General features: G+C 43.4%; 1 protein-coding gene and 1 pseudogene across 2 annotated transcripts in view; one reads left to right on the forward strand and one right to left on the reverse strand.

Moving 5' to 3' along the window:
* Positions 1-1,699, forward strand: part of LOC139751304 (glucose dehydrogenase [FAD, quinone]-like) — a 226,956-nt gene extending 225,257 nt beyond the window's left edge. For both annotated transcript variants that reach the window (XM_071666638.1, XM_071666639.1), the window contains 2 exons: positions 500-651; positions 955-1,699. In XM_071666638.1, the coding sequence (XP_071522739.1) occupies positions 500-651; positions 955-1,138 (336 nt within the window). In that variant the 3' untranslated portion in view covers positions 1,139-1,699. The remainder of the gene's footprint in view (positions 1-499; positions 652-954) is intronic.
* A 257-nt stretch (positions 1,700-1,956) lies between these two features.
* Positions 1,957-17,103, reverse strand: LOC139751306 (uncharacterized; annotated as a pseudogene).
* Between the last annotated feature and the right edge of the window lie 2,117 nt (positions 17,104-19,220).

Below are 19,220 nucleotides of genomic sequence, written 5' to 3' on the forward strand. Positions count from 1 at the left end.
GGTTCTGTATGGTGTCCTCCCCACATAACTCTTGTTCAGGTCATCTCCACCACAAGGGTATAAATGCCCTCGCTTACAGAGCAACAGGTGTCCTCCATAGGAGTTCAGTTGTTATCCCTCTAGCGTTGCAGATGCCCTCCCCAACAGAGGTAGGTATCCTCCCCCACAGAGGTACAGATGCCCTCGTCCACAGGTAAAAGGTGTCCTCCCACAGACGTTCAGATGTATTCCCCAGAGGTTCAAATGTCTCCTTCCCCTGAAGTTATATATTCCCCCCACAGATGAACAGGTATCCACCCACACAAATATACAGTTATCCTCCCCCACAGAAGGTTCGGGTATCCTCACCCCACAGAGGTACTGGTGTTTTCCTCCCTAGATGTCCAGGTGTTCTCCCACAGGGGTTGAAGTATACCCGCACAGAGTTCAGGTGTGCCCCATCCACAAAGAGACACGGTTGTGGTCATAAGTTGTTCACGAGTCCAGTCCTGACCAACAGGTGGTGCCAGGGTGCCAGTATTACGCGGTAGGCACAGACGAGTATTGGGCATGTATGGTTCGAACCCTGACGGCCACCACCTATCACCCAGCTGGCACCTGCAAGATGGCTCCTGCTTCCGATCCCTACGGCGTCGTTGACCACAAGCTCAGGTGAGTGCCTCACTATGTTGACCTTCATCCCAAGTCCTACTCGATTGTAACTGTATCCCTCAGCAATAAATTGGAGGACGACAAGCCATACCTTACACTTGTGGGGTTTTTTCTTACTTCATTTACAACTGTTATTTACAATTATTCCACTGTTGAGGCTTTTTATCAAGTGTTCTGAATGGGATAAATTACTTACATCCTTGTATGTAGTTCCTTTACATTGGCAGGTGTTCGTTAATTTCCTTCATTTATTTGTAGGCCATGATACTCCTTCATGTTAGTAAGGTGTGTTAACTGTTCTAGGGTGAGGAGGGTGTTCGGTGTGCGGGTTGTGGACGCCTCCATCATGCCCCTGGTGGTGTCTGCCAACACCAACGCTGCCACCATCATGATCGGCGAGAAGGCCGCTGACCTCATCAAGGCAGACTGGGGAATCGTGCCACAAAAGGTCGTCTCGCGACGCCCGTTCCGTGTGCCGTACATCTGACCAGCAGATCATATATAGTGATGATAATGATATTTCTTCTGGCATCAGGATCTGCCGGAGGAGATGCGCTACAGTCACGCCAGGACGTGTGTGACCCACGTGTTGTGTGACGGATCCTCGAATAATTTATGTTTAGATATGACACTTGGGTAGAGTGCCATTTGACATATCATGGGGCTGGTCCCGATGATCAGGAGTTACTCCTTCAGGAAAGGCGTGCCCAGGGACTCGATGTATGTGTGTGTGTGACTGTAGCAGATCCTGCCCAACTCTCAGGACTGGCCAGGTGGCATCTGTATAACGGGTCGTATGGTTCCCACACTCAGATGTGAATGTGAGATAAGATTATTTAAGCTTTTCGTGTACGTGTAACGTCGCTGTGTATTGACAGGACCGAGAAATGTAGTCCAGACTGGAATCCTCGCCCGAGGAAACAAGTTATTAAAATGGTTTCCAGGGAGAAAAGATTTATGATAGAATTCTGTGATCGTAATTGTCTTGATCACAGGACCCAGGCCAGACAGTGTGTCGACAGACAGTGTCAATAAAGAATCTGTTATATATCTGTTTTCATCATCCAAAGTATTTCATAACGATACTTTATTTAGCCAGTAGGAAATATTGTGAATGACAGGGACGTCCCACACACACACACATGCAGGACAATGGCTTGGCACAGTAAGATGCTATCACTGAAAGGGACTTAGTTCTAATTGAAATTGTAACTGGTCAGTTGTGTTTAATACGCGTGACCACGACCGTATTAGGTGCTATTATTACAAGCAGCTATCCTCAGGGTTACCAGTGATTTACATATATACATGTACCTTATTCATTGTTTATGAGCGAAACTTAAATTCATATACACATCTCAACATATTCACATCAATAAAAACAGTTCCAACATAACTGCACATACGTGCATGCAATATACAAAATTCTGCAAACCAAGTCATTAATGCACATCATTCTATCAGCAATGATATTACACAGTATATGTAATGCAAATTACCATTACAGAAATCTTATTTAGGTGTAAGTAAAACGAGGCAACCCCGACCCCCTAGACTGTAATATGAATATTCCCGGTAAATACGTTGTATGTGGGTCCTTGCAGATATAATCTAGTTCATTTAACCTTCAGAACACTAGTGTACAGAGTGAGAAGTCTGAAGACCCATAATAATTGCACATACACTACCCTACACCTTACAAGGTGTAATATAGGCAGGTGCAATGAAGCCAGTCATTGTTTTACCATCCCTAACCTAATCTTTACTACATAAAATGATTATAGAAGACCTTGTGAAGAGGTGCGTGTGGAGTTATCTGTGGGTCCGTGTATATGTTGGTATGTATTGTGGTGTAATTATAGACACTGGATCAAATTCTTTACCTCAGTTTCGGAGGTAAAATCCCGTAGGTTTTATTATAACACTGGAACTTTACTCACTATATGTGCTTTACAGGTACTTGGAGTATAAAGTCTACGGGATCATGTCTTCCATGTTTCACTTACATATGTGCAGTAGGACAATGTACAACGTTGTATGAGGGTGTATAATGAGACACCATGGTGACAATGAATATGTGTAAGTACACTAGCCTACAGCCTGTAAGGTTTTGTGTCAAATGTACAGTGAAGACGATTACTGTCTTCAACTATCCCTCTTAGACATCACTACAGAAGACTGTTAGGTACAGCCTAGAACATGTGAAATGTTCTATGCTTACATATGTTCTATGTTTACTTAGATCAATGAATTCGAGTCTCCCAGTGGTGTAACGTTTCCGTCTATCATATCTACAATCTATGTGACAATCAAATACTTTAGGTAAATCTTAGGTTGTCATGAGTTATACAGAAAGGTGTGTACAACAGTGTTCATGGTTTCTTCATATTACTAGAACTTATACAACTAAACTATGCACCAGCTGGACGGCTCTGGCGTACCATAGTGGTACGTGTACACTAAACGGGGAATCACGAGGATGGACCGTTAAGGTACCTTCTTCCTAGTATAACGAAGCTCTGGAATTCTCTTCTGCCTTGTCCTATAACCCTTACAGATTGAAGAAGCAGGTCTAAAAACATGCAAAGCTCCAACTACTTTCTTTCATTTATACTTATCATTTTACTTTTGAACCTAAAGTAACCTATTACCTTCGTCAAGTCAGATACTCTAAATGAATAAATAAATATGTACGACAAAATAAATAAATATGTATGACAATTGTGAACATCAAAGATAAGGAACGTCATCAAAAGAGCAGAACACTGATTACCATATCCAAGCGGGGTGCACCTACACGGACCCGAGGTATCTTAACGCCTGCCTCCCTCCTGCTGCGGGTGACGAAGACGTGAGCGTCTGGTAGGAAGATGAGGCTTCCGTACCCACACTACCAAATCCCCTTCATGGTTTGGAGCAAGAGCTCTGGCAGGCCGAACCAGCAGTCAATGCCCCTCTTGCCAATGTAGAAGTATCCCCGACTCGTCAGGTGCTTGACAAGGACGGCCCGACCCTCCGGCAGACTCTGACACTCCACGCACATGAGACGGACTCGAACCTTGTTCCAGGGGATCGTCCTCAGCACCTAGGAACCAACAACTGCATTAACTGACGACTCTAACAAATCATGCAGCCCTGAAAACTCAGTCAGTCGTAGGGCATCACTCTTGGAACACCCGAGTCTTGTAGGTTTGGTAACACGAGAGAGTGTATCACTGGGACTGATTATTACCAAGGTCTTTGAAGCATTCATCAAGGTCCCCGGGGCACAACCATAAAGGGCCCTGAAGCACAACCATAAAGGTCCCTGAAGCACAACCATAAAGGTCCCTGAAGCACAGCTCTTTAAGTGTCTGCTATTATGAATCCTTCGTTTTGTTTTTGTATGTGAATGATTTGAAGCGTTGGAGTGCTCGACTTCCTATCTGTCTATCTATATCTCTGTCGCCCGTTCGGGAACTCACTCAAGGACTCACAGCACAAGTCTCCATAACTAGTGAACTCCAGTGCCGCTCTTAGCCTTTATTGCCTCACCCTTAACAGCTCACCGGCAGAGGGGCAACTCTATCGCAGAGTTTTCAGAGGCTCCTACCTAATGTTCCTACACACAACCTAATGCTTCTGTCTTACATCTTCGTGTAAGACATTATCAACTCTAAGCTAACCTCTTGGTGGGGAATGATCACACGTTTTCGAGCTATGTAGCCCGGTGATCACGTATCAGTGTCGCTCTACAGCGTCTCACCACGTTCTTCCATAAACACTCAAGAGAACTGAAGCAATGGAGAGGTAATCTCTCTGAAGATGCCAGACCGTGTGAGCTCAAGATACGAGCAGCCTCACCACCACACACAACAGGGCAGCGAGTCCACATCAACACCACCAGAGATCCATAGCTATCCCTGCAGTCACACGTCCGAATACCTGCTTTCTGACCTCAATCCACTATCTTACGAACCAAATCAAGGACCTCCTTAACCTTCTGTAGAATCTTAGCGTCATCAGAAGACAGACGCGTAACTACGGTTACGTCTGGAGGTCAATCAAGACGAAGACTTGCCTGTAGAGGCAAAAGACCTCCATCTTCCACACACACACACACACACACACACATATCAGGACTCAAAACAGACCGAAAGAAACAAGGATAAAGTCTTACCTTCACTTCCGACCGCTCGATATCCATAGAGAGGAAGTCGATGACTGACACATTGAGCGCCTGCAAGATGGACCAGAAGGGTACAGCCTTGACCTTGATGCCCTGGGTGAAGTCCTCGTCTATGTGGCCCAACACACCTTTCTTGCCTGACGTCCTGTACAACATCAACAACAGTCACGTACAATGCAATGAACACTTCTCTCCTTCCTCCACGTTTACCGTGGCATTTGTAAATTATATCACGTGTCCCCTCTTACTCAACCGTACACCTTCCCTACTGACACTGAGGCAACTACGTGTGTTATGTGAGGTCAACTGGGGTCCAGTGTTTCCCCTCATTCGTCACCCCAGTCGTCTGGGGTCCCTAAAAAACAACAGTACGACCCCTGTGCTTCAGGGCTTCATATAACACGAACAAAAAAAAAAAGTATCTTGGCGATCTTTTGTTAAACAATATGACACAACGGACGATGGTATTTGACAAATCGTCTACCGTCTTGCCACACACTGATAGCTCCGCTTACCTGATACTGTGAGACATGGAACACTAGTGACAGTTTCCTCTCATTTGTCATGATACAAAGTGTTTTTTGCACGTTATGTAAATGGTTACATTAAATGTGGATGACGACCATGTATCATAATGATATATATCCACGTGTATATTATACACTGTGAACATTGTGTAGCGTAACTGTCAATGTTAGAAACATATACTGTCTGTGTATGGTGATCATAACAGTGTATCTGTATTGTCACGCAATCTTATCTCTGACTCAATTCACGTCATGAAATAAGAAATCCTAACTGACTATTGACGAGTTGTGACACCAAATGCCAAATACTGCAGGCCGATTGCATACACAATGAATAAAGTCATTCCAGCAATTCTTTTTTAAACTTGATATCAATTTAAGGTCATCTACAAACATGAAAAACCCTGAATATCCACAAACTGTAGAAATGAACTCGTCAAACACAGGAACAAGAACACTGGCATGTCAGACTGGCTGCCCGTGAGCCACACGGTGTGGCATGACTCACCGGAAGTAGATCTGTGTGGAGTGGTTGGTGTGGGAGAGAGCGGCGTTGATGGAGTGAGCCTTGCGGTGTTTGTGCAGCAGCTGGCGGTAGGTGGCCGGGTTGGCCTCGATGAGGAGGCCCGTCCAGCCCAACCGCCTCTCCATGAAGAGGGTGTTGCTCAGGTGTTCCCCGTCCACGGCGCCTACCTCCACGAAGAACCCTCCGCTCTGTTGTATATCACTGGTCGTATTACTGCCACAGCCTCACCCCGGGACACACTCCATGGCGGTGTGGTGTCCACAACATACTACTATAAGCCATGTGTGGTGAACACGGAGGAGTATATTGCTATACCCATCTATAGTGTCTAACCCCCCCCCCCCCAGCGGAAAACTCTGCCCATAGCACAGTACAGTATAAGATATATGCAACTTGACCCAATTATGTTTCTATCAACAATGATCACAAATGATAATCGGTGTTATTCATGAATTCTATGATATTCTTGAGTTTTCACCAAGTAGCTGTCGCGAATGTGCGAAGTTTGTATTCCATACTTTTTTCTTTTTTTTTTCACTCGTTTTCCGAACACAGCCGCCTGAAATACCAAGTGGAAGCTATTTCCTCAGTGGAAGCTCTGTTGCTGGAGTGAAAGTCATTGCTTACAATCTCAGCCGTACAGTGAGTCCCCACTTGGACAACGTGCAAGACCCCAGGGGTATGGTATGAAGGTCCAGGATGTATAACACATCCTCTGACTCTCCTGTCACCACCTCGAGCTCACCCACACCTCCAGGAATAGTTCATCACGCCACCGCTGCACAACACACACCTCCCCAACCCCTCCCTCCTGACGCATGGAATATAAAAAGCTCCTCGCGGGTTCAATATCTCTAGGTTTCTCAATTTAAATGCCATGTGACGTGAGGTAAGTAATGACGGCAGTCATACCACGAATAATAACTGGTTGATTAACGACGAACGTGAGAGAAAGTGGGAAAAAGAAACACTTAGAATGCAAGTGAGGAAGCAACAGAGAGATGAAAAGAGAGAGAGAGACCTACTCATTGGACGTTCTCTCTCTCTCTCTCTCTCTCTCTCTCTCTCTCTCTCTCTCTCTCTCTCTCTCTCTCTCTCTCTCTCTCTCTCTCTCTCTCCCAGTGTCGCACCGGTGCTCACCATGTTGTGGAGTATCCTGTCGTTGGCGTACTTGCTCTGGCCGTACTGCGAGAAGTGCTCCACCCACGGCTGGCTCAGGTTGTAGGGCTGGGTGGAGGAGGCCGCAGGAGGCGACGACGGATGTACGCCACAAGGGCCGGGTCCTCCTGACCCGCTCCGGCGAAGGTCTCATCCGTCAGTTCAAGTGCAGGAGGTGCTACCACCTCCACGAGGGCTGAAAAAAGAAAATGAGTAAAGAAAGAGGAAAATAATCATGAGATTAGAATAAATGGAGAAATTGAGTTTAAAAAAATATGGGTCTCGCTGTTTGCGTTATGAGAGACATGAGGAGGTAAAGGTGTTCCGAAGCCGAGCGGTGGAGGGAGAAACAGACGTGACAAAGGCCCAGCCTCGAGTTGCCAGCAGGCACACAGCAGTCGTGTGACAAGGTATTAAGTAATGTATGTAGCCAATGACTGAAGCACACTTGTAGCCAGTCTTCCATGGCCGACACAATAGTAATATAGCAAGTCAAACTTTGTGTTCACACTGAGAGTATATAAGTCCGACTGCTTTGGGCTCGATTCTATTCATGTAGGGTAAGGCCCCCCAAAACTAAGCTCTAACTTCTCCGAAAGGACCCAGTGGTCTGCTGTTGTTCGAGTTTCTTTGTATATAAACACCACAGCAGTTCATCGTACAAGGATAAATCAATACTTTGTACATAATAAGAGCAACTGTTCGAAGGAGAACATAATTCTCAGTTTCTTAAAGGCGGACTTAGCTAACAGTATAACGTGGGGTTTCCAAAAGAGTCTACATGTTATAATGATGTTTATTGTGTTGGATGATGGAACTACAAAGCCATTGAAGGAGATATGACACTGGGTTTTAGAGGTACTAATGGTCAAAAGACAAGGAGGAGGAGGCTAAATTGGCGATGGTTGGATGGAGTGAAAAATATTTGAGTACTAGGTGCCTGAACATGCAGGAGGGTGAAAGGCATGAAAGGGATTGAGTGAGTTGGAACGATACGGTATATAGGGGGAAACGTGATGTCAGTGGACTGACCCAAGGCATGTAAAGCAGAGGGAGGAACCACGGGAAGGTCTTTGAGGCCTGGTTGTGGATAGGGAGCTGTCGTTTTGGTGCATCGCACATAACAGCTAGAGTATGGACGTGGGAGAAAGCCGAGTTTCCTCGTCTGTTCCTGGTGCTGACGCGGGAAACTAGTTCCTGGTAACTAGTGCAGTTCAGAGAAGCACTAGCCAGGTACATTCTACTGAGTTTAGCTACCGGCCTTGGAAGATCACTAATTCGTAATGATTAAGTACAATAAAGTCACTTTCGTGTAGAGCTTAAGTCTGGGATGACATTCACTCGTGCTGAACATAAGTCTGGCATGGCATTCGTTCGTGTTGACCATAAGTCTGGCATAGCATTCGTTCGTGTTGACCATAAGTCTGGCATAGCATTCGTTCGTGTTGAGCCTAAGTCTGGGATGACATTCATTCAAGCTGGGCATAAGTCTGGGATGGCATTCGTTCATGCCGAGTGTCTAACGAGGGCAAGACTCGTTCTGACTCTCAGATGGCATTGGTGTCCGTTGACCACATCACATGGCATTCCTACCCGCCACCTACTTGCCTCAGACGGCGTCAGTATGAGCCCTCCCTCCGCTGGTCGTACCTGTTCTGAGGACGTTGTTGTTGAAGATGGGGCTGCTGCCCCAGCTCGAGATGAGGTAGCCGATGGCCAACACCACAAACACAAGCCACAGGGGTGTCCTCAGCCTTCGTGCAAAGGAGATGATCTCCATCCTGTGTTGGGGGGGAAAACAAACAACACATAAGAGCAGATGACAACACGTATGTCACAGGTCTTTCGACTGTCTCGAGAGAATTTGAATATCAAATAAAAAATTGAAAATCAAAGAGAAAAAAATAGGGAAGGTTTTGTGAGAGTCGTGGAAACCTTTTCTCCCTGAGGTGATATACCGCTAGGGTGGGATATTCCCCGGGGAAGATCGGGTCAGGACCATGCCTATCCTCACGAGCTGGTGAGGAAGATCTCTTTCCATCGCCGTTTTTCGAAGCGACGTCGGGTCACAGGAACCTTGTGGTCGACTACCGGGGCTCGCTTTCAGCCTGCCAGGGGCCGCTACCAGGTCCACGTCGCCAACCCAAGAAGGTCAGGGAAGGCAGAGAGAAAAGGTTTCAAAAAGATAATTACAAAGAGAAAGGCGAGCAGGATAAGGAGAGGAAAAAGGAGAAAAAATACTGCTTGCGGGACACCAACTCGGAGAGAAAATAGGTTCGTCTTCAGAACCTACATTTCTCTCGTCTGTGGCCTGTTCCACGGGCATGAGTGCAGATCCACATGAAGGAGGGTTAGAGAAACCGACCCGAACCTTCTAGTGCACGTAAAGATAACCAAACCTACAACCATGCACGACAGGATGGCCGTACATAACCACATGCAAGTTAACACAGCCGTACCCACTACCAGCAAGTAAACACGGTGTATTCACCACCATGTACACCATGACAGTCATATCTGCCACCAGTGAGTGAAGGCTTGCCTCCCACCAGCACGTAGAGAGAGCCGTATACACCACCAGCACGTACAGACAGCCGTATCTATCACCATGCACGTAAGGACAGCCGTACCTGCCACCATGCATATAAGGACAGTCGTACCTACCACTCGAACCACAAAGACAGCCGTACCTGCCACCATGCACGTAAGGACAGTCGTACCTGTCACCATGCACGTAAGGACAGTCGTACCTGCCACCATGCACGTAAGGACAGCCGTACCTGCCACCATGCACGTAAGGACAGCCGTACCTGCCACCATGCACGTAAGGACAGTCGTACCTGTCACCATGCACGTAAGGACAGTCGTACCTGCCACCATGCACGTAAGGACAGTCGTACCTGCCACCATGCACGTAAGGACAGTCGTACCTGCCACCATGCACGTAAGGACAGTCGTACCTGCCACCATGCACGTAAGGACAGTCGTACCTGCCACCATGCACGTAAGGACAGCCGTACCTGCCACCATGCACGTAAGGACAGCCGTACCTGCCACCATGCACGTAAGGACAGCCGTACCTGCCACCATGCACGTAAGGACCCGTACTTTTCATCAAGTACGTTGAGATCAACCGTATACCTTACACTATGCACGTAAAAAAAAAACAGCAGTACCTACCTACCACCATGAACCATAAAGCCGTATTTTTTTTTCATTAGGCACGCCCAGGAAAGCCGTGCTTCCCACCACGCACGTACAGACAGCCTTACCTTCACTCATACGTGCAAGAGAGCAAGTCTTGTATAGCCGAGGTTCAGCAGAACTCCCGACCTAAGCTGGTACAACACTGGGACTCGTGTGAGGCGTGAATACAAATGATCTCTTACCGGACTACGACGAAGGCTTGCGTGACGAGGGTAGAGCATGGACCCAGCCAGCCTGACGGACGCACTGCTACCAGGATAACAGTGGGAGAATCCAACCCGGACGCTGAGCCTCGTTTTCTGTGACGTGTTAGCGCTGCGCTCGAGGAGGAAAGTCGCTGGATGGGGTGGAGACCCCGGGAGAAACCAGGACGATATGATCATCTTTTATGTTTGAAATAAATCCATGAACAGGTAATTTAAGAAGCCACAGCGATATATGGATTATTTCTTTTTTTTTTTTTTTTTTACAATTTTGCTCCTCTGATATCTTGAGATATTTGAAAGAACACGGAGATTGGGTTCACAGTGAGGCTTGCACGTACGAGGACGCACAGGGAAAACGGATCTGAAAATTCGTGTTGGCAGGGGTATTGACTGGCCTGTGTAGCGATAGTGTTTTACGTGCTGGTGGCAAGTAAAGCCGGTTATCCCGGGCATGACGTCAGGCACGGCTGTCTTTACGTGCATGCTGGGAGGCACGGCATTTATATGCACGGCGGTAAGTACGGCTGTCTGCGATCTGATAGCAAGAAAAACTACACTAACTTAGCTACTCATGGCGCGGACGGCCGTCGTTGTGTGTGTAATTGAGACGCTGTGTGGTAGCTGTATGTATTACGATGTCATGTGTGTGGCGACAGACTCAACAAAGTCCTCGCTGGCGACGCTACACGCTTGAAAACGAGCGGGTAGCGCTCAAGTGAAGCTTGCGATGGGATGCAGCGAACAACTAAGCAGCTCTCGCCCAGCTGGCTGGCTACCTGGTAGAGCGGTCGATCCCACACACTTAGACCCAACCACGCTCATTGTTCCACTCAACACCAGATGCAGTGCCCCTCACCCAGCCTGCAGATTAAGTGATATATATCACCTGGGCTTTACTTGTCCTTTACAGGTTTTATGGTGACTGTTTTTGGACGAGATGTAGCGCAACAGTCGGATGTCCTCGACTGTGCATCCAGAGAATGCTACTGGCTAGTTTCCAGTACGTTATGACCGGTCAGTACTTCCTAAGGTGTAAGTAGGTGACAATATATATAACTGCGTCTCCTTTGACAAACAAAACACAGTGGGATAGCCAGATATCCTTCATGGTGCACCAAGAGAATTATATTGAATAATTACCGATAGGATAAGGCAGTTCTGTATTCTTTATGGTATAAGCAGGTCAACATATATCTGGGATGTACTTTGACCAGCAGAACAGACTAGTGCACTGATATGTCACATACGTTGTGGTTGGAGAATGTCCATCGGCCAGTTACGCCTTCGAAATGCCACCGTTTGGGAATCCACTTAACTTGCGCGAATAACAAAACTAGTAAACTAACTTGCACAACGTAGTTCTTAATACATCGGTCAGAGTCCTCCTGGCTGGATACATAGTCCATCCACCTCCACCCTCTATAACAGGATACCGGGTGCCCTACAACGTTTTCTAACAGAATTCCTGACACCTCTCTCCTTGCCTATCGACCTAAAGTACTGTTCACTAGCTTCACTCCTGGCGTGCGTGTAGTTCTACTGGACCGTTGTACGCCTCAATCCTCCACGACCCTGAACCCTTTTTAAAGGGCAAAGTATGTCTGACTGGTCACAGCCCTGGAAATGGAAGCCATTTGTTGTGGTATACATTCAATCAGTAAACTTTAGGAAGCCATCCGCCTTCTGAGCTGATAACTGCCCTAGGATAATTGCCCAAGGATAATCTTATTTAAAACGGTGTTCACAAACAAACCTGTAAGATAGCTACGTCTGGGGAAAAAAGGAGTTAACTTTTGGTTACGTTAGGATACCTTAGGTAGTTCCTTGGTTTGCAACTGTCTTCACATTCATCTGTGGTTTTACAACTTTTACAACAGGAACATCACACCAAAGATATAAACCATAACGTAACATTTCTTAAAAACTGGTGCAGGTAGCGTACAGTTCCAGACCGGCAACGGATCCACTATAAGAATTACGTCAAACCGGTGACGTTAGTTCGTTGATATCACGGCTTCTCGAATACTTAAACTGTTTAATAAATTAGCCCTATATGCATTTACAGGTTACTGAGAAGAGAATCGAGAGATCATTCAAGAGAAATGCCAACGCTTAACATCGACTGGTAAATAGTAACAACACAACTATTACATATCTGAGGGACAAAGGCAGACTGGTCATGCCTGCCATGATGCCCAAGTTGCGTTCAGATGAGGAAACAGGACAGAATGGTATAAAATATTTAAGGTTCATAGCCATATATATATATATATATATATATATATATATATATATATATATATATATATATATATATATAGACGGTGCTCTGGTCATATCAATATCTCGAAATGTATTTTACAAACATTTAGAATAAAACAATTTCTTTCCACATGAAATGTATGGATAATAAAGTATCCCCGAGGCAGCTAATGTATGCCTCAACTAAGAGGGAAGAAAGAATAAACTTAAGGAGGTAGCGTAAAGTGGTGAGAGCCTAAGAAAGTCAACCGTACGCTAAATTGGCCCAGAAGCCACGCCCCTCTTCCACAGATAAGGTAGCTGACTGGTGCATTTACAATGTTCGTGTCGCTATCCATTTATTCACACTAAATGTGTTCACAGTTTATAATCAGATCTGTTCTTCTGTATAATATTGTTATGAATTGGGAACATAAGAAAATAAAAGGTTTTAAGGCATCATCACTTTAGAGAGGATGTTAAATATGTATCATAAACGGTCGAATTCAAGGACAACATCGTTTTCGAATGAAGCCTATATTCATCATTACTTTGTTTTGTAGCAAATATAAACTAAGCATTTTACCTCCCCTCCACGTACGTTCTACATACAGAGTTTTATCAGTTCCATAATGAAATGGGATACATCTAGCCCACACAAATCGTTGTTTACTGCCTCTTGTACTCTATGTTTGGTGTAATTTGTTTCTGTTTAGTTAATATGTGCTACACAACAAAGATATAATAAATAAGCTTCACTTGAAAACGATGTTCTTAAATTCGACCGTTTGTGATACATTAACATTTTTAACATCCTTTGAAGTGTTAATGCCTTAATATCAAATTTCATATTCCCAATTCTTAACATAATTATAGACAGGTCTATTTATAAACTGTGAACACATTTAATGTGAGTAAATGGATAGCAACACGAACATTGTAAATGAACCAATCAGCTACCTTAGCTGTGGAAGAGGGGCGTGGCTTCTGGGCCAAATTAACGTACGGTGACTTTCGGTCAGTCTGGTGTGACGTGTCTCGCAGTTTGGTGTAACCAACACAAAAGTACCTGTTGTTATGGTATCATTGATCCATTTTTTGTAATTGGTTCAAAGTTCACTTTGTACCAACAATGCATCTGAAGAAACCTTCACAATTAATTACAGTCCTGAGAATATTCTTAAAAGACCAAATCGTCAAGGTACAATGAAATCGTTAACAATATTCAACAAAGAAACTTTTCCATCGAAATGCATTCATAAAACAGAATACATAATCTATTTAAATGCATTTTTTCAATAATATTACACCAGCAGAATTATCACTTCCATCCCTGAGACAGGGGAGAAAATCCGGCCTATCATGTATTGAATAAGAGTTGAATAAATCATCGCTAAATCTATCGATCATTTTGTCATCGTGTTTGTAGATTGTCTTTTTGTGTATGTATCTATCTATGTATATACCGAAGCTTAAGAAACAATTAAACTATCAATGACAGTCTCACACGCAACTACGTATAGTAATGCTGTGCATGGGTCTATAATAAGTAATATCAAACTACTAACGAATACATGATACATCAAATGTTATAAGGAAACTACATAAACTTTTTCTGGAGCATTGTAGTCACGTGGGACAACGTAGAGTTTGTGCTAATACAATAGAAACAGTTACATCAAAATACTATATACACAAGAGGCGTCATCACCACAAATGTAAACACGTCAACATCCCGATGTTTTGGGTTGGGATTCAAGTCATGTTACCAATACGATCCCGGCAAGTTATCAGTTTATCTCCACATCGAAACTACCTCTAGTAACTGGCTGCTTATGTTCTATGAACTTTAAAATAATTCGTTGATTATAGCTCAAATCAAATTACAGAATACATGTCCCACAAGTTCCGAGGTACGAAAATCCGCCCTTACGGAATTCACGATACGGAAAATCTACCCTTGTGAAAACTAACATAAAATATTCTTTAACGCCAAATATGAAAAAAAAAAAATCAGCCATCTTTTTATATCGCATTTGCTGGCGCATGCAACTGCGTCGAGGACATGTGTGGCACGGGGAAGTGAATTAGCCATTGATTGGCATTAGGTTCAATAAGCAATCTCAATTAACAGCCAACACAAGATTCTGGCCAAACTATCCTTATTTTATCATAAGTATAAAAGACTCCGGTTTTTCAGAGGTCCAAGAATACTAAGGTGACTGATATGCTTACTAATCAAACTATGTTACAAATGTAAACATATCTTTTATAATAAATACCGTACTTTGTGGGCCCATATCCATGATTTTCTAAGGGTGACAAGTTCTTACTTGCTAATGCATTTACAGATTAAATACGCATCTGTATTACCCATATGAAGAAACAGCGACCGTAGCTTACATATCTTATGGTGGCAATGCAACAACCTCATTTACATGAGGTAATGTGGATGGTAAAAAAAAAAATTTACACATGCTGGTGGTTCCCATGGTGCCAGCTCATCAAATCATCAAAGTTCTCCTTCAATAACTGTAAAATAAACGTTTCACTAACATTACGGTAAATCCATCGGTAAGCTTCGAAAGATAAACTTAGCCTTTGTTTTGTCAGCCATAACGTAATCACTTTTATATCCGGATCAACTTTACTCGGATCAAAAATACTCAAAACAATACCATAACAAATGTAATGAAACTATAAACATCTTATGAAATGCAGCCGTGGAACAAGATGGAGTTAGCGCTAATATTGATATAGCTGAAGGAATCTAAAATTTATATTTATTTATTTTCGCTTTGTCGCTGTCTCCCTCGTTAGCGAGGTAGCGCAAGGAAACAGACGAAAAAATGGCCCAACCCACCCACATACACGTCCACACACGCACACATACATACCTATACATCTCAACGTATACATATATACACACACACAGACATATACATGTATACACATGTGCATAATTCATACCGTCTGCCTTTATTCATTCCCATCGCCACCTAGCCACACATGAGGTAGCGCTAGGAAAAGACAACTAAGGCCACATTCGTTCACACTCACGAATACCGATGCGGGAGGCAGGTCATCTGGCTACTTTACGCTTCCCAGCACCAATTCATAAGTTTAGCTCTACATGGAAACTAGCTTTGGGAAATGGCTACTATGTTTCAGGTGTTTATATAGTTCCTTGTTACGACATATCAGCGACAATTAAACTAATAATGTACAGGTAACATTGCTACTTATTAATGAAGTGTTTAATTCGCTGTAATGACAAATTAGCGATAATTATAATACCGTGGATTGGGAAATTGCTACTCATGTTTTAGCTACTTTTATAGCATGTTGTGACGACAAATTACCGATAATTATAGGAATAATGTAGATGAGCCGAGTCTAGTAATGACAATTAACCCAATAAACGCAATATGGCAACTAATGACATTTTCAGAAGCACTGAAAAAATGTGGAACAATGTGGAGTCTGTGCTAATACGATAGTAGTTCATCAAATTACTATATAAACGAAGACCTGTCAAACTCGTGCCACTTGCCAGATGGTACTAGTAGTAGTGTACAAGGGCACCTAGTGACAGCACTAGGATCCCGTTTCCTCTATCATGGAATAAAGTTATTAAAAATTGACGTGACAAACCGCCCAGTGAGCCATGATGACGCACGTCATCCCGCCGTACAGACAAACGTTGCTTTCTGGTGATTTGGTAGTTCTCTTCCACATTGATGGAAGCTTTTGGAAATGACTAATTGGTTAAGATACATTATGCAGTTCGTTTTGGTTACAGCAATTCCTGCAGAGAATGATTTACAGAGCATTATACTTTATTGATATAAAATATGGCACTGTAGACCATCAGAGACAAAATGGGATCAAAGTAAAAAGTAGGTTACATAATTGTGACAACGTAACCTATGAAAACCTCGCCTAAAAATACCTTGTGGTTTACATTTATTCCAATTTTATCGAGGAAGAGGCAGGTATTTACTACCCCCAAAACAAGAGTAGCCATTTGTCAAAACTAAGCTACGATGTGGAGCTAAACTAATAAATTACCATCAATCAATACAAATAGATTATAATCTACATTTACCAGTATTCATATATAGAAAATGTTCCCAGCTGAGAGACATATTCAGTGATCATGCAGAAAAAAAAGGTCAAAATTACTTCATTTTACCCGTGCAAGATGTAAACATCACCATGACCTGGGGCAACAATTAATGTCACGGGTAAATACTCACCTCGGGAAAGTGGGATGCATCTCCATCATGTCTATGGGTCACCAGAAGCTGACCCACAGCTTCCACTCATAATACGTTCACAGCCACTGTCACGGAATGCCATGTAGCCAGACAATAATCGTAACTGTTCGTGAATTCGCGATTCGCGTGACACCCTTGAAGGAAACTTCAATAACGTAAAGGAATGACATCCCGTCGATTTTTTTTTTTTTGTGTAATATAATCTTGTAAAATACATTAATTCAGTTATATGATGTCTTACAGTATGGTCCAACATAGTGATTAATAAGAATGTAAACTCAAAACTAATTGGGCCGCGTCCTTTTTTTTTGTCATTCCTTTAGGTTATGAAAGTTCTTCCCTAACCAGAGCAGTATAGTAGCTACGGATATTTGATTACGCACCTTCCCATTTCTGGCTCGTGCCTCCTTCCTAAAAACCTTTTGAAACTTTAAAATTTTGTGATCTCAGCAAATGTGTAATTTTCAACCCTTCCCGACATACTCATGGAATACGCGAGTTGCCACATGGTTCCTCACCCTACCCGACATACGCATGGAATACGCGAGAAATGGTGGATTCCAATATTCCATCTTGACATTCTTTCCCAATACCTGGGGGGATTTTAAGCACATCTTAGGATCTTGGCGTTTTATTAGCAAAATGCCCCTGATCTTGGGATTTTCGAAACATTTCCTACTATCAGTAAACGTTGTAGATGTGATACAAATGGCTAAATATTCTAATTATTAGTTTGGTTTAACCTTGCATCAGCCATGTATAGCTAATCACATTCGTGGTCACAGACGTGGACGAGTACGAAACCGGACATCGACATGGATTATATAATAACCCTGCCTCGACCCCGTTAGTTTTATTTTAGGTTTGGGCGATGGACTAATTTCCCTTTCTGGCAGGACACGAAATAATAACATATGCTGAATTTCTACATGTCTACTCCGGCCTAAAACTTGAGAAACGAAACCTCAGGCATCCAGGACCGTACAGTCATTTGAAAGGCTTCCACGTTCCCTTACAGTTCCTGGCTTCATTTAGGGGTTAGGCGTTTTGTGGGATTGGCGTGGGATTACTTTAGAACAATGGATGCATCTGGGAATGCCGAGGGATGTGGTACACCTCCAAGGAAGAAAGATCAGATACCAACATTTTTTCAACCCACAATGGATGAAAGACCCTGAGCTATGAACGACTGGGATGAGAGCGGATGCGAATGTTGAGTATGCAGCAATTTGCTTTGCTTGTGTGTTAATTGTAAAACTGTAACAAATCGGCGAAGATGACTCACAAAGCTTCGTGAAAGTGTGGGAAAAATTACTGTCGAGAAAAGTTTTGTTCGGCATTTTTTCTAATAGAACCCCGAATAAGATGCTCAAGATAAATTCAACTTAAGTTTTCTTTCCAGGATATATGGTTGAACAAAGTGTACCTCATTCAAGTGGATCATGCACTGAGAACCATTAGGAAAATGTTCCCAGACAGGGAAATTGCACGTAATTTGAAAAAGAAAAGTATCAAAGCATCATATTTGTTGCAAGATGGTATTGTCTGGTAAGATTAACTGTGAACAGCTATCATTTGTAAAGATATTTCTTTGTATTGATTACAGATGAATATACTGATATATGTGTGTTCCAAGTGCTTGCAGTGACTGTACGGTATTATGATGAAAGGAAGTGTTACAGATGCACTGCTATGTGTGGCTGAATGTGAGGAAGCAAGTGAAGAAGGGCTATATCACAGAGACAGTCACAAAAAAAGTAAAGAAATACCACTGAAACCATAATTGGGTTCCCTAGTCATAACTGCTCGACAAGGTTAGGGGCAAATAAAGGATTTCAGGCTCACCTAGAGAATGATATTCCATTTGTTTTTCTCGTTATTCATTTACATTACCCTTGAGCCAAATCAGTAAACACCAACCTTCATGACTTGAATGTTTTAAAAGAAGTGTTGTTACTTTGCACATAGCAGTAGACGTCAACATCATTGACTCACTGGTTATGTCAGTCATATCCAGAATTTTGGAACAATGGGATGCATCTATTTTTTCAGGAAGACGCCTAGAGTGGATGGGGCAGCCTAGATACCCAAAACTATGACTACTAAGGAACCATGCATATGCTGCTATTTCTGAAATACATGCTATCTAAAGTAGACTAAATGAATCGAGAACTCTAGTCCCACCATTTCAGACTTCCAACGCTCTTGCCTACCATTTCGGCTGAATACAAAAGTATTTTGGGTATGTTTTTGCAT

This window comes from Panulirus ornatus, chromosome 11, assembly GCF_036320965.1.
Source record: "Panulirus ornatus isolate Po-2019 chromosome 11, ASM3632096v1, whole genome shotgun sequence".
Taxonomy (NCBI): Eukaryota; Metazoa; Arthropoda; class Malacostraca; order Decapoda; family Palinuridae; genus Panulirus; species Panulirus ornatus.